The sequence below is a fragment of the Rhinatrema bivittatum genome, chromosome 1, assembly GCF_901001135.1.
Source record: "Rhinatrema bivittatum chromosome 1, aRhiBiv1.1, whole genome shotgun sequence".
In the NCBI taxonomy this organism is placed as follows: Eukaryota; Metazoa; Chordata; class Amphibia; order Gymnophiona; family Rhinatrematidae; genus Rhinatrema; species Rhinatrema bivittatum.
The window spans coordinates 173,246,806-173,267,261 of NC_042615.1; the positions used below are offsets into that span (position 1 = coordinate 173,246,806).

The 20,456-nt window shown below is 41.3% G+C and overlaps 1 protein-coding gene across 2 annotated transcripts in view; it reads right to left on the bottom strand.

Moving 5' to 3' along the window:
* Positions 1-5,757: 5,757 nt before the first annotated feature.
* Positions 5,758-20,456, bottom strand: part of PCDH7 (protocadherin 7) — a 1,075,646-nt gene continuing 1,060,947 nt past the window's right edge. For both annotated transcript variants that reach the window (XM_029589703.1, XM_029589693.1), the window contains exon 4: positions 5,758-9,469. In XM_029589703.1, the coding sequence (XP_029445563.1) occupies positions 9,090-9,469 (380 nt within the window). In that variant the 3' untranslated portion in view covers positions 5,758-9,089. The remainder of the gene's footprint in view (positions 9,470-20,456) is intronic.

Genomic DNA, 20,456 nt, shown 5'->3' on the forward strand with positions numbered 1-20,456 from the left:
GATTCGGCAGTCAGGTTGGTGAGCAGTTGTGGACCGGGAGCGATGATGGCCAAAGCTGACATTGAGGCGGCCTTTCGTTTACTTCCTGTGCACCCGGATTGTTTTCGCTTGTTGGGATTCCGTTTTGAGTGTGCCTATTATTTTGACAAGTGTATGCCTATGGGTTGCTCTATAGCATGTGCTTATTTTGAAGCTTTTAGTTCTTTTGTGCACTGGGTGGTACGGCAGAGGGCGAAGTCGGATAAGTTAGTGCATTATTTGGATGATTTCTTATTCGTGGGAACAGCAGACACGGGGGAGTGTGAGCACTTGGTGGCGAGCTTTCAGGCGGTAGCGGCGGTGTTCGGCATACCTCTTTCGGCGAGTAAGTCTGAAGGTCCATGTACTAAATTGACTTTTCTGGGTATCGAGTTGGATTCTGTGGACAGGGTGTCTCGTTTACCAGGGGATAAAGTAGAGCGACTTTGAGCGTTGGTTCGGGATGCGATGGGACGTGCCAAATTAACCCTGCGCGAATTGCAATCTATTGTGGGGAGCCTGAATTTTGCCTGTAGGGTAATTCCTATGGGTAGGGTGTTTATGCGTAGACTGACTTTTGCTACTACCGGGGTTAAGCAGTCGTTTCATCATATACGGGTATCCAAGGCTATGCGTGAAGATTTACGCATTTGGTATGATTTTTTGGAAAAATTCAATGGAGTAGCCTTTTGGCAAGACAATCTGGTGTCTAATCACGAGCTGGAACTGTTTACGGATGCGGCGGGGTCGCTGGGCTTTGGAGCCTACTTCCAGGGGTCGTGGTGTGCTGATAGGTGGCCGACGGATTGGGTGGCTTCGGGGATCACAAGAAATATCACCTTTTTGGAATTATTTCCAATAGTGGTGGCGGTGCATATTTGGGGTTCGCAGTTACGGGGTAAGAGAGTTGTGTTCTGGTGCGATAACATGGGAGTGGTCGAGGTCATTAATAAAAGGGCAGCGCGTTGTATTAGAGTTTCCGAGTTATTGCGGGAATTGTTTTTATGTTGCATGTCCTTGAATGTGACGTTGTGGGCCAGACACGTACCGGGTGTATCTAACGGAGTGGCCGATTCTCTTTCTCGTTTCAAGTGGGAAGTATTTCGAGAACTGGCTCCGAAGGTGAAAGTTTGCGGAGATCCGGTCCCGTCTTCCCTCTGGAGGTTTGGTACCCAGAATCTTGGAGCATGCTGCGAGCTTCATTAGCTCCGTCCACATGGAAAGGTTATATTGGTGGGGCGCGTAGGGTGACAGTGTTCCTATGGGCCCGAGGATGGAGGGGCGGTCCTATACCGGATGCTGCGTTGATTCGGTTTCTTGAGCATGCCAGAAGTATTGGGTCTTCTAGGGCTGCGGTGGGTAGACAGCTGGCAGGATTCTCCTTCTTGATGAGAGCGCACGGGTGGGGTTTTCCTTCGGGGCGTTTCCTGGTGCGGCGTGTATTGGCGGGTTGGTCCAGGGGGATGGCGCGAAAGCAGGATCAACGGTTGCCGATTACGCATGATGTACTGCTTCAGTTATGGAGAGTTTTGGAGGAGATTTGTTCCTCAAGCTACGAAACGGCCTTGTTTCGTCTTGCTTTCGTGTGGGCCTTTTTTGGAGCTCTGCGAGTTAGTGAATTGGTGGTGCGTGCGGAGGGTCGGTGGGATTATCCTGGATTGCTGGCAAGGAATGTGGTGGTGACCACTCGGTCAGTGACATTGTGCATTCCGCGATCCAAGACCGATCAGGGGGGACGGGGCTCGTCGATAGTATTAGCGGGGGTCCCAGGGTTGGCAACGTGTCCAGTAGTCAATGCCGCGCACTTTTGTAGGCTGCGTCCAAGGGGGACTGCGCAGTTTTTAATACATGAGACTGGTAGGCCATTAACAAAATATCAATTTGAGGTAGTGCTGCGACGAGCTTTGTCTGCCACAGGATTGGATGAGCGACGTTTTGGTACTCATTCGTTCCGAATTGGGGCGGCAACATCTGCAGCTAGTGCGGGTTTATCGGGTGGGATCATTCAGCGGATTGGCCGTTGGCGATCGGGCTCGTATCTTGGTTACATTCGCCCTGGGGCGGGGAGTGTCTGAGTGGTGGCTAACCTCTGTTTCTTTTCAGGTGCTGGGTTGGAGGACATGGAGGTGTGGATCATCGGGCACTCCTATATTCATTGGGCCCATAGGCATGCCTGTGGTCGGCCCTATGGTTCTCATTTGGACTTGAAAAGCAGGGGGGTGCGTGTGCTTTGGCTGGGGCGTCGGGGCATGTTATGGGATGACTTGATATCATGTGTGCAGAGGGCACGTAATTGTTTTGGATCCCCTAGGGTATTAGTGGTTCACTTGGGTGGGAACGATTGGGGTAGGATAGCTGGTAGACAGTTTATCGGCATGGTAAGGAAAGATATGATGTCCGTGTCGATAATATTACCTACCACTATTCTGTGTTGGTCCGACATTATAGCGAGGCCAGCGATGCGGGATATGGTTATGTGGCGAAGAAGCCGGTCCAAGGCAAACCAACAGATTGGCTCCTGGTTGGTGCGCTTGGGGGGTAGACATATTAGACATGAATGGTCATGGGGTAATTTGGGTGGGTTGTTTAGGGAGGATGGGGTGCACTTATCATTTTTGGGAACGGATTTGTTTCTGAACTCCATTCAGGAGGTTCTAGAGGCATTGTTTCCTAGGTAAAGCAGACCGCATCTTTGGGGGGGCACAGGACATCGGATGTCTGTGCCAGTGGCGCTTGGCCCGAGCCTTAAAGTTTATAGTTATGGTCATGTTAGAGCGGATTTCGGACATACAATGGAAGGTTGACAACTGGGCGGTTGTCAGGGAGTGGCCCCTTGCTGGAAGAGAGGCGGGGGCCGCTTGGCCAGACTCCCTACAGGACGGTGTAGGGGGTCCACACAGGCTGACTCCTGGCAAGTCGGTAGCGGGAGTCGGAGTCTGTTGTGTGGGGGCCTGAAAACAGCGAGCCGAGTGGCTGGTAATGGCTATCCTGCCGGAAAGAGGCGGATAGGTGGGTGGGAAGTGGAGGTCCGAAATCCGGATATGCTCACAAATATGGATATGTTTATTCTGTTGGGGGCTCGTGTCATTTGATATTAAAGCTGCGGCCTTGTTTTACCCAAATATTGTCTTTTGGTATTTTTGGTCTGGATAGGAGGTGATGTGCGAGTGAGTCCTGGATGTCCATATTATGAAAGACCGAGTGGACCTTGTGTCCGCAAGGTCAGCGTAATGTGGGCCCAGGGGCACGTAGCACCGTATGTTAGATGGGTGAGGGGAACGATTAGAGAAGGAGGGGGGGGGGAATGGACGTGAGGAGAGGAATAGGGATAGGGTTCGTGGCGGACAGCGATTGGTTAGGGAGCAGGGGGGGGAAGGGAATAGAACGGAGGGAGCAGTGATTGGCTGCGGGATTTCAAATTCAGGGTAGAAGCTGGGGGAGCAGCGGGAGAAGAGATAGTGTGGGTTGTGCGGCGGCTAGGATAATCTCTTGTAGGATCTTTATCCTGCTGGACTATATGCCATCCTCCTGGATATAAAGCACTCCCCGCCCCCCCCCCCCCCCCCCCCCCCCCCCCACACACACACACTCCAAGTTGATCCTCTCTATTATTACAATATAATTTGTACCCTGGTGTCCTCTTTCCACTAGGTCTCTGAGATGCCAATTATGTCTATCTCATCATTTACTATTATATACTCTTAACTCTCCCATTTTACTTCTTAGATTTCTGGCAGTGCCATAGAGATATTTGAAAGTGTGTTTTTTGTTTGTATTAACAACCTGCTTTTCAGTTGATAGGGAGAATTTGGAATCTTTTAGCTCAGGTGACTCTTTACTTACAGGCACATGGACTACTTTTGCTTTTATTGGAACCTTTCTATTGGGATGCCCTAACTCTCATGTTTCAGTAATATCCTTTGGAGATAAATCCTTCTGAACTTCCTGCTGCTAAACGACTGTCGGCTTTCCCCCTTGTTCTAGTTTAAAAGCCGTTCTATCTCATTTTTATAGGTTAATGCCAGCAAGTCCTTGTCTGCCATCATGTTCTATGTTTCTATGTCACTAATGCCAGATGAATTATCATACTTCTCAGATAAGTGATATTGTAATCAAATTATCTCTCAAAGTTATATTTGTCTTTTTTTAACCATCACTGATTGATTACTGAAAGAAAGTACATCATGTATTGCAGTGTTTCTCAAGTCAGTCCTCAACTATCCTTAGTTAGTCTGGTTTTCAGGATATCCACAATGAATACACATGAGATAGCTTTGCATACAATGGAGGCAGTGCATGCAAACCTATCTCATGCATATTCATTGTGGATATCCTGAAAACCTAACTGGCCAGGGGGTACTTGAGGGTCAGCTTGAAAACCACTGGTATATCATACTGGCTGAACATCTTTGAAAATGTACAAATATAAATTAATAGGACAGGTAATATGCCTTTAGAATTTAATAAAAATAAACACTGCTTTGAACTTTTTTTTTCTCTTTTACCTAGTTAGGAGAGAACAGTTATTACAGGAAAGATACAGAGTTTCTACATTTTATACATCACAGTCATAAATATGATCTATATGTATATAAATACACATTTCCATTTCACAGGTTGGGTTATATTTTAACCGGTAGGAATCCATCTCTTGCAATGAACGTGATCAGAAATGAAAGTTGTTCCTCTTGGTCCACCACAGCTCATTATTTCCTATCTATTAGGGAAGCTTTAAGCCAGCCCTGACTTTTCAATGTCTCGCCATAGGCATTGCAGGATTTAGAGACCTGCATCTTTTTTAACTGATGAAAACCTGGGGGGGGGGGGGGGGCACGGCATCTGAAGAGGAAGATGAAATCCAAAAATGCTAATGGATGAAAGTTTTTTTAAAAAATAAAAGACTGGCTTAAAGTGACCCTTATGGATCAGAGTAGGTTAAGGCATATACATCATCATCTAGGACGCCTTTAAAAAATAACATTCATGAAAGATATATTGTGAACAAAAATTGACTTATTGGAACAGCTTCCTCCCTCGGAACTTACATTTCAGATTTAAAAGCTTTATTGAGGTTCCATGCAAACTCTTCCATTCCCCTCAAATCAAAAGGGGATTGCAAGTCAATAGAGAAATTACAACGGAAAGTAGGCAACCATTTTAAACATGTTATATTTTAATCTGCAGAGACAAAAAAAAATGACAAGCAATTTATTTACAGAAAACTGTACATAAAGCAAAATTAAATTATGTAAAATTGTTCATAAATAGAGGTGGACTAGCGTTTAATACATTTTGCCATGTTTAGCATAGCTGCGTGCATAGTGACTCATAATAAACAATGATAAATTGTTCTCTGGTTTCACTATCAACATCCAAGTTGCAGAACAATAGTTAATGATTAATATTACAAACAGATCATACCACACTGAATGCAAGTGCTGCAATTTTTTTGGGGAAAAAAAAATGGTCTGAAAGAGTACCCCAGGCATCTGATAAATAACCCCTTTACTCCGGAGCTTCTATTAGCAGCATTACAGGTCAGATACTGGTCTTTCTCTGACCTCTCATGCAGTCCTTTCCCTCCCTTGCTAGAGGTTTTATTATTTATCACTTCACCATGTAAGATGTTTCAAGATTCTTTCAGCAGTGCCCGTATAATTTATGGCAGCTTTGTGTCATTTAACACCCTCCCCTCCCCCCACCACCTCTTCCCCCCCCCCATCCCCCCCCCCCCCCAGGACAAAATAATTCTAGGGTAGCCTTTCAGCAAATCATTTTCGACTCCACATTAGTCCTTCCCCCAAATAAAAATAAATCCCATCGTGTTTTCTGAAACTCAGGCAGCAGGCCAGTCAGAAACCATAATGAATATATACAGTATATGTGGCAGTTTAGAATGAGCTTTAGATTGTAAGACTGAAATTACAGACTTTTCTAATGAATATATATTTATTTATACATATATATATATATATAAAGCAGTTATGCATCAATCTATAAATGTGTCCTAATGTAAAATGCATGCACTGTTTGGATTTCCTTTATAAGGAAAAGAAAATATATGACATATACAACAAAATGGAACAGTAACTAACAGCAACTAAAGAAAGTATATAATCAAATACCTGTCAAAATGGACTTATGACACCTTACTAAATAACTATATAAGAGTGTTATAATATATATTTTGCCTTCCAGACAGTAGAACTAGAAAAAAAAAACAGCCTGTATCTAATTCACAATATTATTTTAATAATGTAAGATATTTAAGACTGGTCCATTATCTGAGTTTAGCAGAAGGCATTTTTTCTTTTGTACATTATTTATAATTTGTCGCAAAATAAACACAGATAAATATACAGGTTCAAAAAAGTTGGGAGTAACCCAGTACCCTTCAGTGTCCAAACCCAACCAGCATTTTACCATAATATCAGGTATAAAAGGCACAGTTGCATATTTTGCATTCACTCTTTTTGATTTCATATTCTTTTATTTTTTTTTTACTTTTTATTTTTTTTTAAAACACTCTGTATACATAGAGTGGCACCAGACTGAACCTACTTCAATAGAAAAAAAATTACAAACACAAAATATATTTCTGTGTCATGCCAAGTCAATATAATAATTAACATGTGATGGCTATTGTTGTCCTACTAATATCACTCTGACTACTTACACTGAATTTGTATTCGCTCATATCCATTTTAGTTTAAAGGAGATGCACAGAGAAATGATTTGATAGTTTGACTGACTTTTAGGTGGTGCATAAGTTGGTGAATGAATGCTGATCCACTTAATCTGATGGTGCTGTGTGACCCGTATCACTTTTGTAGACAATAGGATTGTAAACCTATCTTAAAATAAGCTACCAGATTGTTTTCCATTGTATCATTTAAAGAAATATTACCATTAAAAAAAAGAACCTTTTCTTTCCATTGTTACGCGATTGTGTATTCTGTTGAAACGTGCAAGAAAAATAGGTGTATACATTACACACAGACAGCATCTTTAGAAACATTTTTCTTAACAAGTACTTACAGATTATACAATGCAGTATTGCTGTCCGCGGTCTCCTAAAGTACTAGAGTTCAGTCTATCAGTTAAAGAATAATTAAATATAGGTTCAATTATTATGGATTTTATTTCTCATATGTGCCCACTCACCAAAATTACCATAGTCAAACACCAAAATGAAATCTTAAGAGGATAATGTAATGTTAAAAGGGGCACCCTACTGAAAAGGTAAAAAATGTAGAAGAACCGTATTATCAGCCTATATTCTAGGCTGCAGTGCTTAATAGTCTATCCTATGTAATTCTCCAATGCAAGAAACTATCCAAAGCTACATTTTTGCCTAAAATTTACTAGAGTCAGCTAGCCATGCTTTAATGCCAGGTTAAACATCCAGAGATTTGAATGTTTGCTCTCTTCTTAAGCTGTCCCTACTGTGTTGACCGATTGTCAGTTCCATCCTAATGTGCAAGTCCAGTTTTCAGTCATAATACACTCTCATCAGCACAGTAGCTAGCTCAAGTTCTGTACACATATATTGTATCTTTTTACTGACTGCACAAAAAATGTACATTTCCTATTCTCTTTAAGATGTTCATAGTGCACTTGGAGAAATGTCACAGCCCAAAGCTCTTTGCTAGGATAATCTGTTTGGGTATCTCTTAACTTGACTGGAACTACTGTGTAAGCATCATAATCACTTGCTTTAAGTATATCAGACCATCTGTCCTCATCTTAAATATTTGTCTTGTTATTATCTTGTATTGCACAGACTCAGTATTAATGCACTTGTGTTTTAAGAAAACCTACATCATACAATACCTTTGATGGGAACAACTGCTAATCTACATCACTCATGCCAAATGGCTAGCACACATTACTTACATACAGTAGGCTGGCATTTTGAAAAGACGTCATTGCATTGTATTTGTACTGAATTCTCATTATTATATCACAACAATTTTTTTTTATCAGAACCCCAATAAAACAAACATTTTTGGGGTCCCATCAACATTAATTTTTTAAATTAGAATCTTTTCAAAAAATATTCTCTGGAACTACAGAATTTCTTATACAAAATCTATCTCATCATCCAATGTTCCCTTGGGCATTTAATAAAGTCCATTGGAAAACAGGAGTACAAGCATGTCATTTGGGCTACGGATTATGCTGCAATGAAAATAATTTAGCATATGCCGAGAAAGAATGTGTGAGTAGAGGAATACATGCATTTATAGGTGGACTGCGGTTCTTGTCGCAGGCCAAATAAGGAATGTTTGCTTTGTCTACTGTTTGATCTTTGACCTTTAGTAACTATAATCATCACAAGCAGACGCTAATGTCAGTTTTACTGAAGTGTTAGCTGTTGGCCATTATTATGATGGTAAAACATTCTTCTCTTGTTTTTTTTTATGTCAATATATGCCCCTTTAGTGATAAGGTGATAGAAAAAAAAACATTACAGCTCAGGATTTTGCTTGGAGATATGTCACATTATGGATTTTGGCCTGACAGGCTATTTTTTGGCTGCTATCAACCTCAGATTAGAATAATAAAACAGTGAGCTTCAAAAAATGCTTATTAGATTTGATCATTTTTATTTCTTAGGTTTTCTATGCATTTTTCTTGTTATTTTAATCTGAAAGGATCATCCCTCATGGGAATCAGCAATACCTTGATGATAAGCCAGATGACAAGTGGATAAAACCAAAGTGGCTTATATCATGCTTCTGCATAGGGATAACAGTGTGCTGTGTTCTTTTAATCAGGCTTGCTACCATGAAAGAAACTTGCAAACATCATTTTTTTTTTGGGGGGGGGGGGGGGGGGAATCAGCAAAAGGAGTTAGACATGCAATTAATGACAATGGTTTCTACATTGAATGATACAGCCAGGCAGACAGAATAATTAAATGCCTGACATGGAGGCAGAAGTGGCAGGCAAAGCTTTTGTCTCTTTGGTGGCCCCCTCATTTACTTTTCTGAGTTACAGTGTTTTTGATTTTAAAGTTTTGCCTCTTTTCCTGCTTTAAAAAGAACCCTTCTGTTACTTCAGAGAGCCTACAGATAAACTTCTCTTCTAGTTAAAGTATTGACGGGAGATGGCTTGTATTCCCCTGTCTGGGTAAGGGGAATATCCTCTGTGTTGGCTTCCTCATTTTTGCTATAAGTAGCTGCACTGAAGGTCTCATAGGATGAGGTCAACTTTTTATTAAGGAGGTTTCTATTGCGGTCACCCATGAGGGAGGCTTCTCCGTTGGCCAGTTTCTCTTGGCTTCCTCGTTCATCTACAGGCATGAAAGTGGAGAGTTTTGGCTGGCTCTTCTGCTTCCTTTCAGGTGATGTACGAACTGGCATCCAGCAGGAATCTGAGTGGCCATACTCATCACATTCTCTGGTACATTTCCCTGTAAGAGCTACATCTGGCAGAGGCCTTGAATCTGAAATCACAAAAGAAAGCACAGTTGTAAGATATAAAATGAAGAACTCTTTCTTTGATGACTTAAGAAAAGCCAAATATTCAGAGAAGAGAAAAGGTTTTCCAAGAGTAGAACTTTAATTTAAAAGTCTTTTGTTATTAAATCATTAGGAAAAATGTTAACAATAATGCCAAATCAAATATTCATAAAATGTAAACCCTTTTCTTTTGATTCTCTTAACCCAGGAAAAGAAACTATATTAATGTATGAAATGCTTAATATGAATATTATATGCAGTAATGAGTAAGCATGTAGAAAAACACCTACAGTCTATAAATGATCTACATTGTAGGAAGATGTTCTGTGTGTAATACAATATTTGCTGGATGAAAGGTATTTGTGGATGTAATGTGCTGTATGATATATAGTCATGTTCCTGACCTTTTGATGCTAAACGTTGCATGTGTAATTAATAACATAACTTTGATTTTTGCATTACAATGAACCATGCATATGTATTACATTCATTTGATTAATAGTTTAGTTTTAGTCAATGCATTAATTATTATTTGAATATATGTTTATATTTTTAAGGAATTTATTTATTTAACAAACATATAACTTGCCTAATAAAAACAATTTTGAGACAACTTACAACTAAAAAAACATATTAACTGCCTTTATTTTCTTCTCCAAGATCCTAAATTTATTATTCTCTGTTACAATATTTTTTCCTTAGATTTCCTTGCACACTGTGCAATAATGTATTTTGAGACTGAAAGATCAGTGAGCCAGGACAGTACTGCTATCAATGTGCAGATGAACCTGACAGGCATTTTTACTGTCTTAAAAAAAGCTAACTTTTTAGTTTTTTATCAAATAGACTGATTTATGAAGTTGTATTAAATCCATACATATTTATTCATCAGGTTAGATGATTCCTCCTACAATTTTAAATTATGTATCATGCCCTAGAAATTAGAACTGTTTAATCACAGTTACATAGCTGAACTTAACTCAGTTTCCTACTTATCTCTAGCTTAACTTATCTCAGTTTCCTACTTATCTTGGTTGCTATTGTTTTGTTTTGTGTTTAATTTACAGATACTGAAATTGAGGCTCCTGCAGTGCTCTACCCCAGCGATGGATAACAGAAGTAATGACATGTGTCATTCTATCAGTTTTCAAAACCACCATGCCCTGATGGTTCCACACAGTATGCAGAGAATACAACTAGAAAATTCCATGATTTATCACAGGAAACCTAGAATTATTCTTGTTCTTTTCTCCAAAGGTAGGAAACTGAGATAATTATTTATTATTCTGTATAATGTGCTGCTGTTTGATTTTTAAGTTGACAAATCTACTTGAATTTGTTAAAAGTAGGCAAAACATATTCCCACACACTTCCCTCCCCTCCCCTGACATCTACTAAAATCTGTGCTTGTTTCCTCAGATCACAGATATTCAATCATAACTTCAAGAATTACAATGTGAACAAGGATTCTTTGCCTACATATAACTAAAAGCCACCGTCTGGTATATAAGCTCTTTTCTGTTTGCAAAACAATGAAGGTTTGTACTGCTACAAGATTTCTACTTTTAGTTCAGATATACTATGTACAACATTTTGGGGATAAGTCACAAAAGCATGCAGTCACTTAGTAGGTACACTAAAATCACTAAGAGGTCCATATTCAGAACCATTTAGCAAGATAACTCATAAGTTATCTAGCTAAATTAATATTTGGGCAATAATCTAGCTAAATTATGACAGGATAACTTATCTTGTTAAAATTTAGCCAGATAATTTACGGGTGTAATTGGGAGCAGCTGAGTTAGCTGGATAAATTATGCAGGTAGGATGATAATGAAGTCATGAACTATTCCCTAACTCCTGCTTAATTTATGGAGGTACTTGAACTGGTAAATTTTGCATCACCCCAGAGGTGTTAGATGTTAGCATGCCAGAAGAGTTGTCAGGCCAACATTTAACATAGGGCTCCAGTCTCTGATTTCCTGTCCCATCCAACTCCTACAGCAAAACTTTAACAAAAAAAAACCAAACCTCTCTTATTCTGGTCACTTAGACCCTCCTCCTACCTCTCCATCTATGGTAAAGGCTCACTGGTAACTGCCAAGCACATACCCTCCCAATCTAATAAAAGGTCCTATCCAATGAACAGCCATCACTCTACCGCCTCCATAATCTGATAAAGAGGTCTTTTCTAGGTCATACCCAAACTCCCCTCCTCCTGACCACCCTCCTATATTTCTAGACTATGTGCTGATACAATTTTACAAGAATAATGGTGACAGAGTGGGTAAGAGGCTTTCCATTCTTTCCTGCAGGTGAAGAGTGGGGACTCATCCAGAATGATAATTCTACATTCTGGAGTAGGAACAGTTATTCCTCACCCTCCATGGGGGCCATTTTATTAGATTGGATAGAGAAGAAGGTGTAGGGGACTCCTCAACCCAAACAGGAGCCTTCACTATGGTTGGGAGGAAAGAAGAGGGATCAAGACCCAGAGGGGACTTCTGCCATGGTTGGGAGGAGAGGAATTAGGGCCAATGAGAGTCTTTCTTCCATGGACTGGGTCAGGAGGCAGGGCATTCAGGCCCAGGGGAAGATGAACTTTATTTCTTCTCAAAATGTATAGTAAGGGAGAACTGGAGTCTGGTCGATTCTTTATTTATGGGAGGGAACAAGCAACTAAGATGGATCCTCTGACATCAGTAAAAATGGGAATTGGCCTATTGGGGCTGTGCACAGCTAAATGCAGAGGAAAATGGTTTTTGGCATTTGGCTATGTTCAGCCAGATGCAGACATGAGAACACATTTTCATATCTGTACGTGACAAGCAGAAAGATTTATGAGCCTTACTAGCCAAGCTGACACCAAAAATGTGTCCTAAAGAAACATCATCACAGATGGGAGTTGGAGTCTCTTTTTATGGTCCGAGTGTCTATCCAGGATCAGAGTTTATCAGAACTCTATCAGACCTCTGAAACTGTTATTTGTCAGAATTTACCGCTTGTTGAACTCTAGAGAGAACAAAGGACTTCCAAAATAGAGCAGGAATCTGCTAATTAAATGCCTTAATTATACATTCACCTGACAATTCATGAGGCTATTGAATATGTATAGGTGAGCTCGTGAAAAGGGGAAAGTTAACAGCCCTCTAGGTCTGCCTTCTTCTATGTCTGCCACCATCATCCATCCTGAGCCATTGTTACCCCTTTGAAGAGAAGGAGGCGACTCGTCTGAGTGCTGTGGCTTTCCACCCCATGCGTTGTTGTGCACACTGGGCCGAGGTGACTTGCGGAGATAAGGTCTAAGAGACTTGAAAGTGAACAGTCGTTGAAATTGCCTAATTCATCCTAAATGAGTGCACATCCCTAAAAACAAGTACTCCCATCCTCTGTTTCTGTTCACCATGCAAATATGTACTAGGCAAATATAACCTCACCTAGCACACACCATAGTTTATTAAAATCCCTAGAGTCCATTTGTGTTCTATAGGTAACTTTTTCTGTATCCATTAATCTGATTGCACTGTTGGACCATTTTTGCACTGTGCAGTTGTTCTTGTCTCCAATGCACTAATATTGCTGTGCAAGCAGAGAACAACAAATAATGCTGTGATGCTTACTGAATTTTAATTTTCTTTTCCTCCTAAAGAAAATCTTGGAAGCTGGCATGCACTACACTACATCTTTTCATTCTTTCCTATTCCATTGGAAAAGAACAGAAAAAAAATATCAGGAAAGAACTGGAAAATGTCCTGCTTCAGAATTTCTTGTCACTTTTAAAGAGACAGTATTGTGATCGTCAGAGCACCTATGAAAGTATTAGCCTGAGAGTATCAGCTGGAAGAACAGGGAGGTCACTTAGCACAATGGAAACAAATTTTGTGCTCATTTCTCACAATTGACTTTAGCTCTTATAGAAGGGGTTGAAAGGGGTTGGTGCTTTCCTTTCCACTTGATAACAGGGATATTCATTTGTATCACACCTCATTGAATCTAAGAATGCATCTTCTCTTTTACATGCTTTGCAAGAGATTTCTTCTGTAGCAAAATATTTTGCTCCAGGCTAACTGACCAAGGGTGCCAGGCTAACCACAGCTCTCATTTCCTAGATCAGTGAGAAGCTGTGTGGATGTACAGCAGAGGCCAATCTCACAGCGAGTCGGTTGAAATGAAAGTGATGACTGTTCTGCATTATTTGGCTACTGGCTCATTGCAGAGGGTATCAGGAAACATCAGTCAGTCCCCTGTCTCAAAATGTGCCATTTATTTTCTGGAGGCCATGCATGTTTTCATGTCTAACTATACCAAATATCCCTGTACTGAACAGGTGAGGTGAGCTATAAAGGGGCTTCTTTGATACTATTTATTTCCCAGATGTCACTAGGGCTATTGATTGTTATCATGTGGGTTTGCTTTCTCAAAAGCCATAAAGACATCTATCAAAACTGTAAACATTACCGCAATCTAAACATTTAGGTCCACTGTGACTATCACATTCTGATGACAGATGGGAACGTCAAGGTTCACGGTTCCTCCCATGTTTTCTATGTACTTAAGGCTACATGGTGACTACTAGAGGTGTGCATCCGTTTTCCACGTATTTGTAATCCGCAACTTATTTTTTGCTATCTGTTAAATACGTGGGGAGGCGAAACGCATCGTGACTCCCCACGTATTAAACAGATTTTTGTTTTATTCGGCCTAAATAAAAATGCTAGTTTCATCATGGCGCCAATAGCCTTTGTCACAGGGGCTACCGGTGCTATTGGTCAGCCCCTGTCACATGGCCATCAGCGCCATCTTGTGCTCCTACCATGTGACAGGGGCTGACCAATGGCACCGGTAGCCCCTGTGACATAGTATGGGCAAAGGCTAGCGGCGCCATTTTGAGTCCTGGCGTTGGACGGCAGGTCGCTCCGGGACCCCCGTTGGACCCACAGGGACTTTTGGCCAGCTTGGGGGGGGCCTCCTGACCCCCACAAGACTTGCCAAAAGTCCAGCGGGGATCCGGGAGCGACCTCCTTTCACGCCAGCCGTCCGATCCCAATACTCAAAATGGCGCCGATCGCCATCATAGTGAGGGCAAAGGCGATCGGCGACATTTTGAGTATTGGGATCGGACGGCTGGCGTGAAAGGAGGTCGCTCACAGAACCCCGCTGGACTTTTGGCAAGTCTTGTGGGGGTCAGGAGGCCCCCCCAAGCTGGCCAAAAGTCCCTGTGGGTCCAACGGGGGTCCCGGAGCGACCTGCCGTCCAACGCCAGGACTCAAAATGGCGCCGATAGCCTTTGCCCATACTATGTAACAGGGGCTACCGGTGCCATTGGTCAGCCCCTGTCACATGGTAGGAACACAAGATGGCGCTGATGGCCATGTGACAGGGGCTGACCAATGGCACCGGTAGCCCCTGTGACAAAGGCTATTGGCGCCATGATGAAACTAGCACCGAGGGTGTGAGTGAGTTCCCGGACCCCACCGCTGGACCACCAGGGAGTTTTGGTAAGTCTTGGGGGGGTCAGGAGGGTGGGGGGGTTTAAATTTTTATTTAGGCCGAATAAAACAAAAATCTGTTTAATACGTGGGGTATTTTGAGTCTCAAAATGGCGCCGATCGCCTTTGCCCTCACTATGCCGGCGATCGGCGCCATTTTGAGACTCAAAATCGCCGTCCCGCCAATACTCAAAATGGCGCCGATCGCCTTTGCCCTCACTATGACGGCAATCGGCGCCATTTTGAATATTGGCGGGACGGCGATTTTGAGTCTCAAAATGGCGCCGATCGCCTTTGCCCTCACTATGATGGCGATCGGCGCCATTTTGAGTATTGGGATCGGACGGCCGGCGTGAAAGGAGGTTGCTCCCGGACCCCCGCTGGACTTTTGGCAAGTCTTGTGGGGGTCAGGAGGCCCCCCCAAGCTGGCCAAAAGTCCTTGTGGGTCCCGGAGCGACCTGCCGTCCGGTGCCAGGACTCAAAATGGTGCCGATAGCCTTTGCCCATACTTTGCCCATACTATGTCACAGGGTCAGCCCCTGTCACATGGTAGGAGCACAAGATGGCGCCGATGGCCATGTGACAGAGGCTGACCAATGGCACCGGTAGCCCCTGTGACAAAGGCTATTGGCGCCATGATGAAACTAGCACCGAGGGTGAGAGTGAGTTCCCAGACCCCACCGCTGGACCACCAGGGAGTTTTGGTAAGTCTTGGGGGGGTCAGGAGGGTGGGGGGTTGTAGTTAATTTAGTAGTAACGTATTTACAGATCGACAATTTATTGAATTCTCCATACTTCCACATGAAACGGAATTGACCCCCCACGAATACCTATCGCATACGCAACGAAAACTTTTTGCCTGCACATCCCTAGTGACTACATTGTGCTTACGATCAAGGAGATGATGTTCTACTGATTAAGTGCTTCATCTTTAGTGTTCCTAGTAATGTTTTCACAGCTTCTAGTATTTCGCTTTTTCTTTTTTTGTGCATGAAAGCAATAATGGATAATTCCACTTGCCTGACTGCTGATCCCTTCTTCTATTTCTCTTCAGCTTCAGAAGAGTGGTATAACCATGCCTATTGCTCTAGCAGGAAGGTCCCTGCTGAAAAGGCATTTTGGGTCACTAAACCATACCTGAGGCTTCATTGCTCTTGTGTTAGTGAAACTCAGCAAGATGTTCATGTGTGCTGCATGTTACACAATACTGATTTGCAGACATAAGAAAAATGCATAGAACTGCTTGTACGGCCTAGTCCTAAAGGAAATGAAGAAAGCGTGAAAGGGGGTTACTTGCTGGTGCAGTGGTTACTACCCTTAGTAGAAGGCAAGGAGACAACTACCCTTAACCAATAAGCTTTGATGCTTTTAATGCAACTGAAGCATTGCTCCCCACTTCAATGGCAGGTGGAAAAGGGGAATTAGAATCAGACAACAACCAAGAGGCCCCAACTTCTACGCTCTAGGGTACTGATACTCAGGCATAATGGAAAAAGTACAGGACTGCTTCTATGGCAAAGTCCATAAGCAATGCATGTTAAGCAGCACTGTCTGAATTTTCAAGGAAGTTCATCACCCAGTAAAAAAAATTTGCTAGCTGAAAATTTTATGGATTATCATGAAGCTTGGATTAACTGCATGGAGTGGCAGTTACTACCTTGGGAAGCTCGCTGGGCAGACTGGATGGACCATTTGGTTTTTTCTGCTGTCATATTACTATGTTACTGTGTTACTATGTATTTGTATTTATCAGTATCTTCCCCTGCTGGAGAAGGTAGCCGTGAAGATAGTTTAAGTTGGAGAAAGGGCTGCTACAAATGTTGTATCCCAGAGAGCTTGCATAGCGCTCCAACATTTCAGTGATGGGGGGTTCAAAAATGTGTTTATTTAGATCATTCCTTTTCATCAGTAGTACAAGGTGAGCTACATTCAGGTACAGTAGATATTTCACCGCCCCAGAAAGCTTACAATTTATGTTTGTACCTGAGGCAATGGAAGGTAACGTGACTTACCCAAGGCTACAAGGAGCAGAGATTCCCTGATTCTCAGTCTGTTGCTCTAACCAATAGGCTGCCACTCCACTCCATGTGTGGCATGTGCTGTCATTACATAGTTAATGAGAATTTTAAGTGTAATGAATATTTGTGTTGTTAGCCCATTATGACAGTACTTTCTGGTTTTCTCTTTCAGGAGTGTTGCTATTCAAGGAGTCCCAAGTTCTCTTTGTTCACCCTGTCCCTAATTTTACATTGCTAGTTTGCCCTGGTTTAAGTATATATGAATTGTCAGATCACCCTAGCTTTGGAAAAACAAAGTGATGCTTCCTTAAGGTCATAAAAAGATGTGTTGAGCCATTTGAGTAGGGTGTTATCTTTGAGGCTATGAAAACTTTTCATTAAAATGATGAAAACAATGGGCATGATGGGGTTTTTTTATCTTCCAAAGTTACTGATGGCAATAAGAATTTTTCCCTTTATGTGGATAAAGCGCTGGAACTTTTCCAAACTATATTTTTAGGGTGAATAAGTGCATGAGATAGTGTAGAGTAGGGATGTGTATTAGTCCTGGATTGGGGAGGCCGAAACCCGAAGGAATTTTTCTCGATTTTTGGGAAAAATTCGTTTTCGGGGTTAGTGTGCACTAACCCCGTTAGTGCGTACTAAGACGAAATTCGGGTCTCCTTGAATTTTAAAGGCCTGAACCGCGGGAAATATGAAATTTCCCCTGATGGGCCAAAAGCACATCCCTAGTGTAGAGATTGTAGTGTGGGCAGATATTTTTGGCTTTTTGCCCTTACTTCATGCTGATGTCACAAACTGAATATGCCCAATGTGGTTTCTCTACATTTTCTGTACCGGATCAACCTCCCTGAACTACCATTCATTCCCAAAAAGAGATAATCAACCTCATGCATATTGCAATGAGATAGTTAATGCATTCTACAGCATGAAGCCAAGCAGGTCTTCATTACATGCTCATTATCTCAGGATTTCCTGCTCGTCAGCTTCCCAAGCAGCCACTGCACCAGCTTTGAATAGCAATCCCTTTTTAGTCTCCATGCTCCCCTCTTCTTTCTGGTTATATTTATTTTTCTCTCTATGCTAGAATTCTGGAATCAGACAATTTCTGGTTTTTTTTACCTGAAATTAGAGAGCAAAGGTGTTATGCTTCACTATTCCTAGAGTCAAATGTTCATTCCAGGAAGTCCTCTGGATATGAACACATCAGGTGAGATTGATTAATGAAGGAGGCCATAGCTAATTGAAAGAGCACCAGGATTCAAATAAAATGGTAATTATAAAAAGCTTTTGCACCACATAAGGACTATTTGAAATGTAACAAAGAATATAAACAACTATTTCTTCTTAGGCAAGCTAAGAGGTAAAGCAAAATCCAAAGGGATTCTCTTTTTATGTGAGCAATACAAGAAATGTAATATGTATGGTAGAATACTTTGAAGGAAATCTAAGCAATGTACTATAAGATATATGAGGAGAGAGTTAATGACCTAAATATGCACACCTCAGAAAAGAGGAGGAAGGGAAAAGATATTATAGAGATATGAAAGAAACCCTCAAATATATAAAAAATGCACAGTAGGCAAGTGTTTTTTAGTGGCAAGAAAGTCCTAGAACATGGTACAAGTTTGAAAGGGGGTGAAAAGTTTAAAAAAATGAAATATTTCTTCAATGAAAGCATGCTGAATGCATAGATCAAGCTCCTAATGGAGGTGGCCAAGGCAAAACCACAATCAAATTCAAGACATCATGGGATAAGCCCAGACGATGAGTAGGAAAGCACCTGAAAAGCCAGGGATGGAGGAGGAAGCAGTATTGCAATGGGAGGGGAAACTTTCAGATTGTCATTATCAGCCACCATATTCTACCATTAATAAACCACAATAATTCAATTCTAAAATCATTTAAATGTATCTTTACCTATGTTATAAAAAATTATTGGCTTTGAGATAGATATTTGTTTCAATACAAGATTTCCATGATGTAAAATGTTGCTTATGACAGGTGTGCATTAGGCTGCAGTTTTGTAATTGTATGTTGCTCATTTTAGAATGCAAGTCATGTTTTCAGTTTGAACAGAACTATCGGTCTTTTTTTTTTTTTTTTTTAGAATGTCATGAAAATGTTTTTTATCACTGGTTTTATTAATGAAATGTGTTCATAATTCACAGCCTACAAAGCCACCTAAAAATGTGTTCAGCTAGTAAGTAATTAAATCCATTTCAATTGATTCAGGGGGCAGATCGAAGCATGGGTGTGCAGCAGTGACCTTTTCACACTTAGTCATTCCATAAAATACTGCTGCTAACTTCTTCCTCTGATTGATTTCTCTGCTTTCTACTTAAGTAAAATCTACTGTTTTTTTCCATACCATAATCTATGTACAATCACATTTGCATCTACCAGACAAAACTGAATAGTAACAACTCTCATTCTTTCTAATATTTAACAACTAACTAAAGGCTAAACAAGAATATGGCTACCATAATAAATTAGGAAATGTTAGCATTTATCATCTGAGAGTACTGAAAAAAAGCCCAATTGTTTACCTCTAAAGGGGGATTCTCCATAGATAGCAGAATAAATCACACAAATCTATGATGTCATCCAATGGGGTTGCAATCATTACCAGTAGTGCTGAGTCAAAAAGTTTTACTACTCTACGATGAAGCCTAGTACGAAGGTCAATTAAATATTAGGCATCTAATTGATGCTGTATTTTATAAACAAAGTAGGTCCTACTGGTAACGATTGCAGCACATTGGGTTTATACCATAGTCCTTATGCTTTAATTGATGGGTTTATGTGATTTCATAAGTTGATCCAATGGGGTTAACATGGATTAACTCTCTCAGAATTCAGAACAAATGTCTAGGTTTGTCTGAGCATGTGCAGGAATTCCCACACAATCACCACCTCACAAGTCCCCTCAGTCTAATACAGAATTTAGGAGTCAACTCCCTGGGACAGAGGGCAGAGATGTGGATCTGATTTATCCTGCTGTCTATGGAGAACCTCCATTATTGATAAGCAACTCTGATTTCTCCATCAAGAAGCAGAATGAAATGAGCCACACAAATGGGGACTGCCGGCGAGGGTGGAGTCAAGATGGTGGCATGATTTCATGCAGTGTTTTACCCTGATCTGCAATACATTTCCTTAAGGTTTGTTTCCCTAGTTCAGTTTAAGATGCCCTCTAAAAGAAAAGGCAAGATTAGAATTTTATTTATTATGACTTTAATATCACTGACCCAGCATACAGGATCAGTCATCCACCCGCGATAACACCATAACGCATGTGATAAATAACACATTGCGAGATGCGTATGCAAATTAAAAAAAATTAGTCAAAAGGGAGGAGTTTGGGTGGAGTTTATGAAAACAAGGGGGGGTTTAATGTTGTGTGTGATAGCATAATGTACAATTTATTGCAAGAAATAACTACACAGTTTTTCCTGCCATTA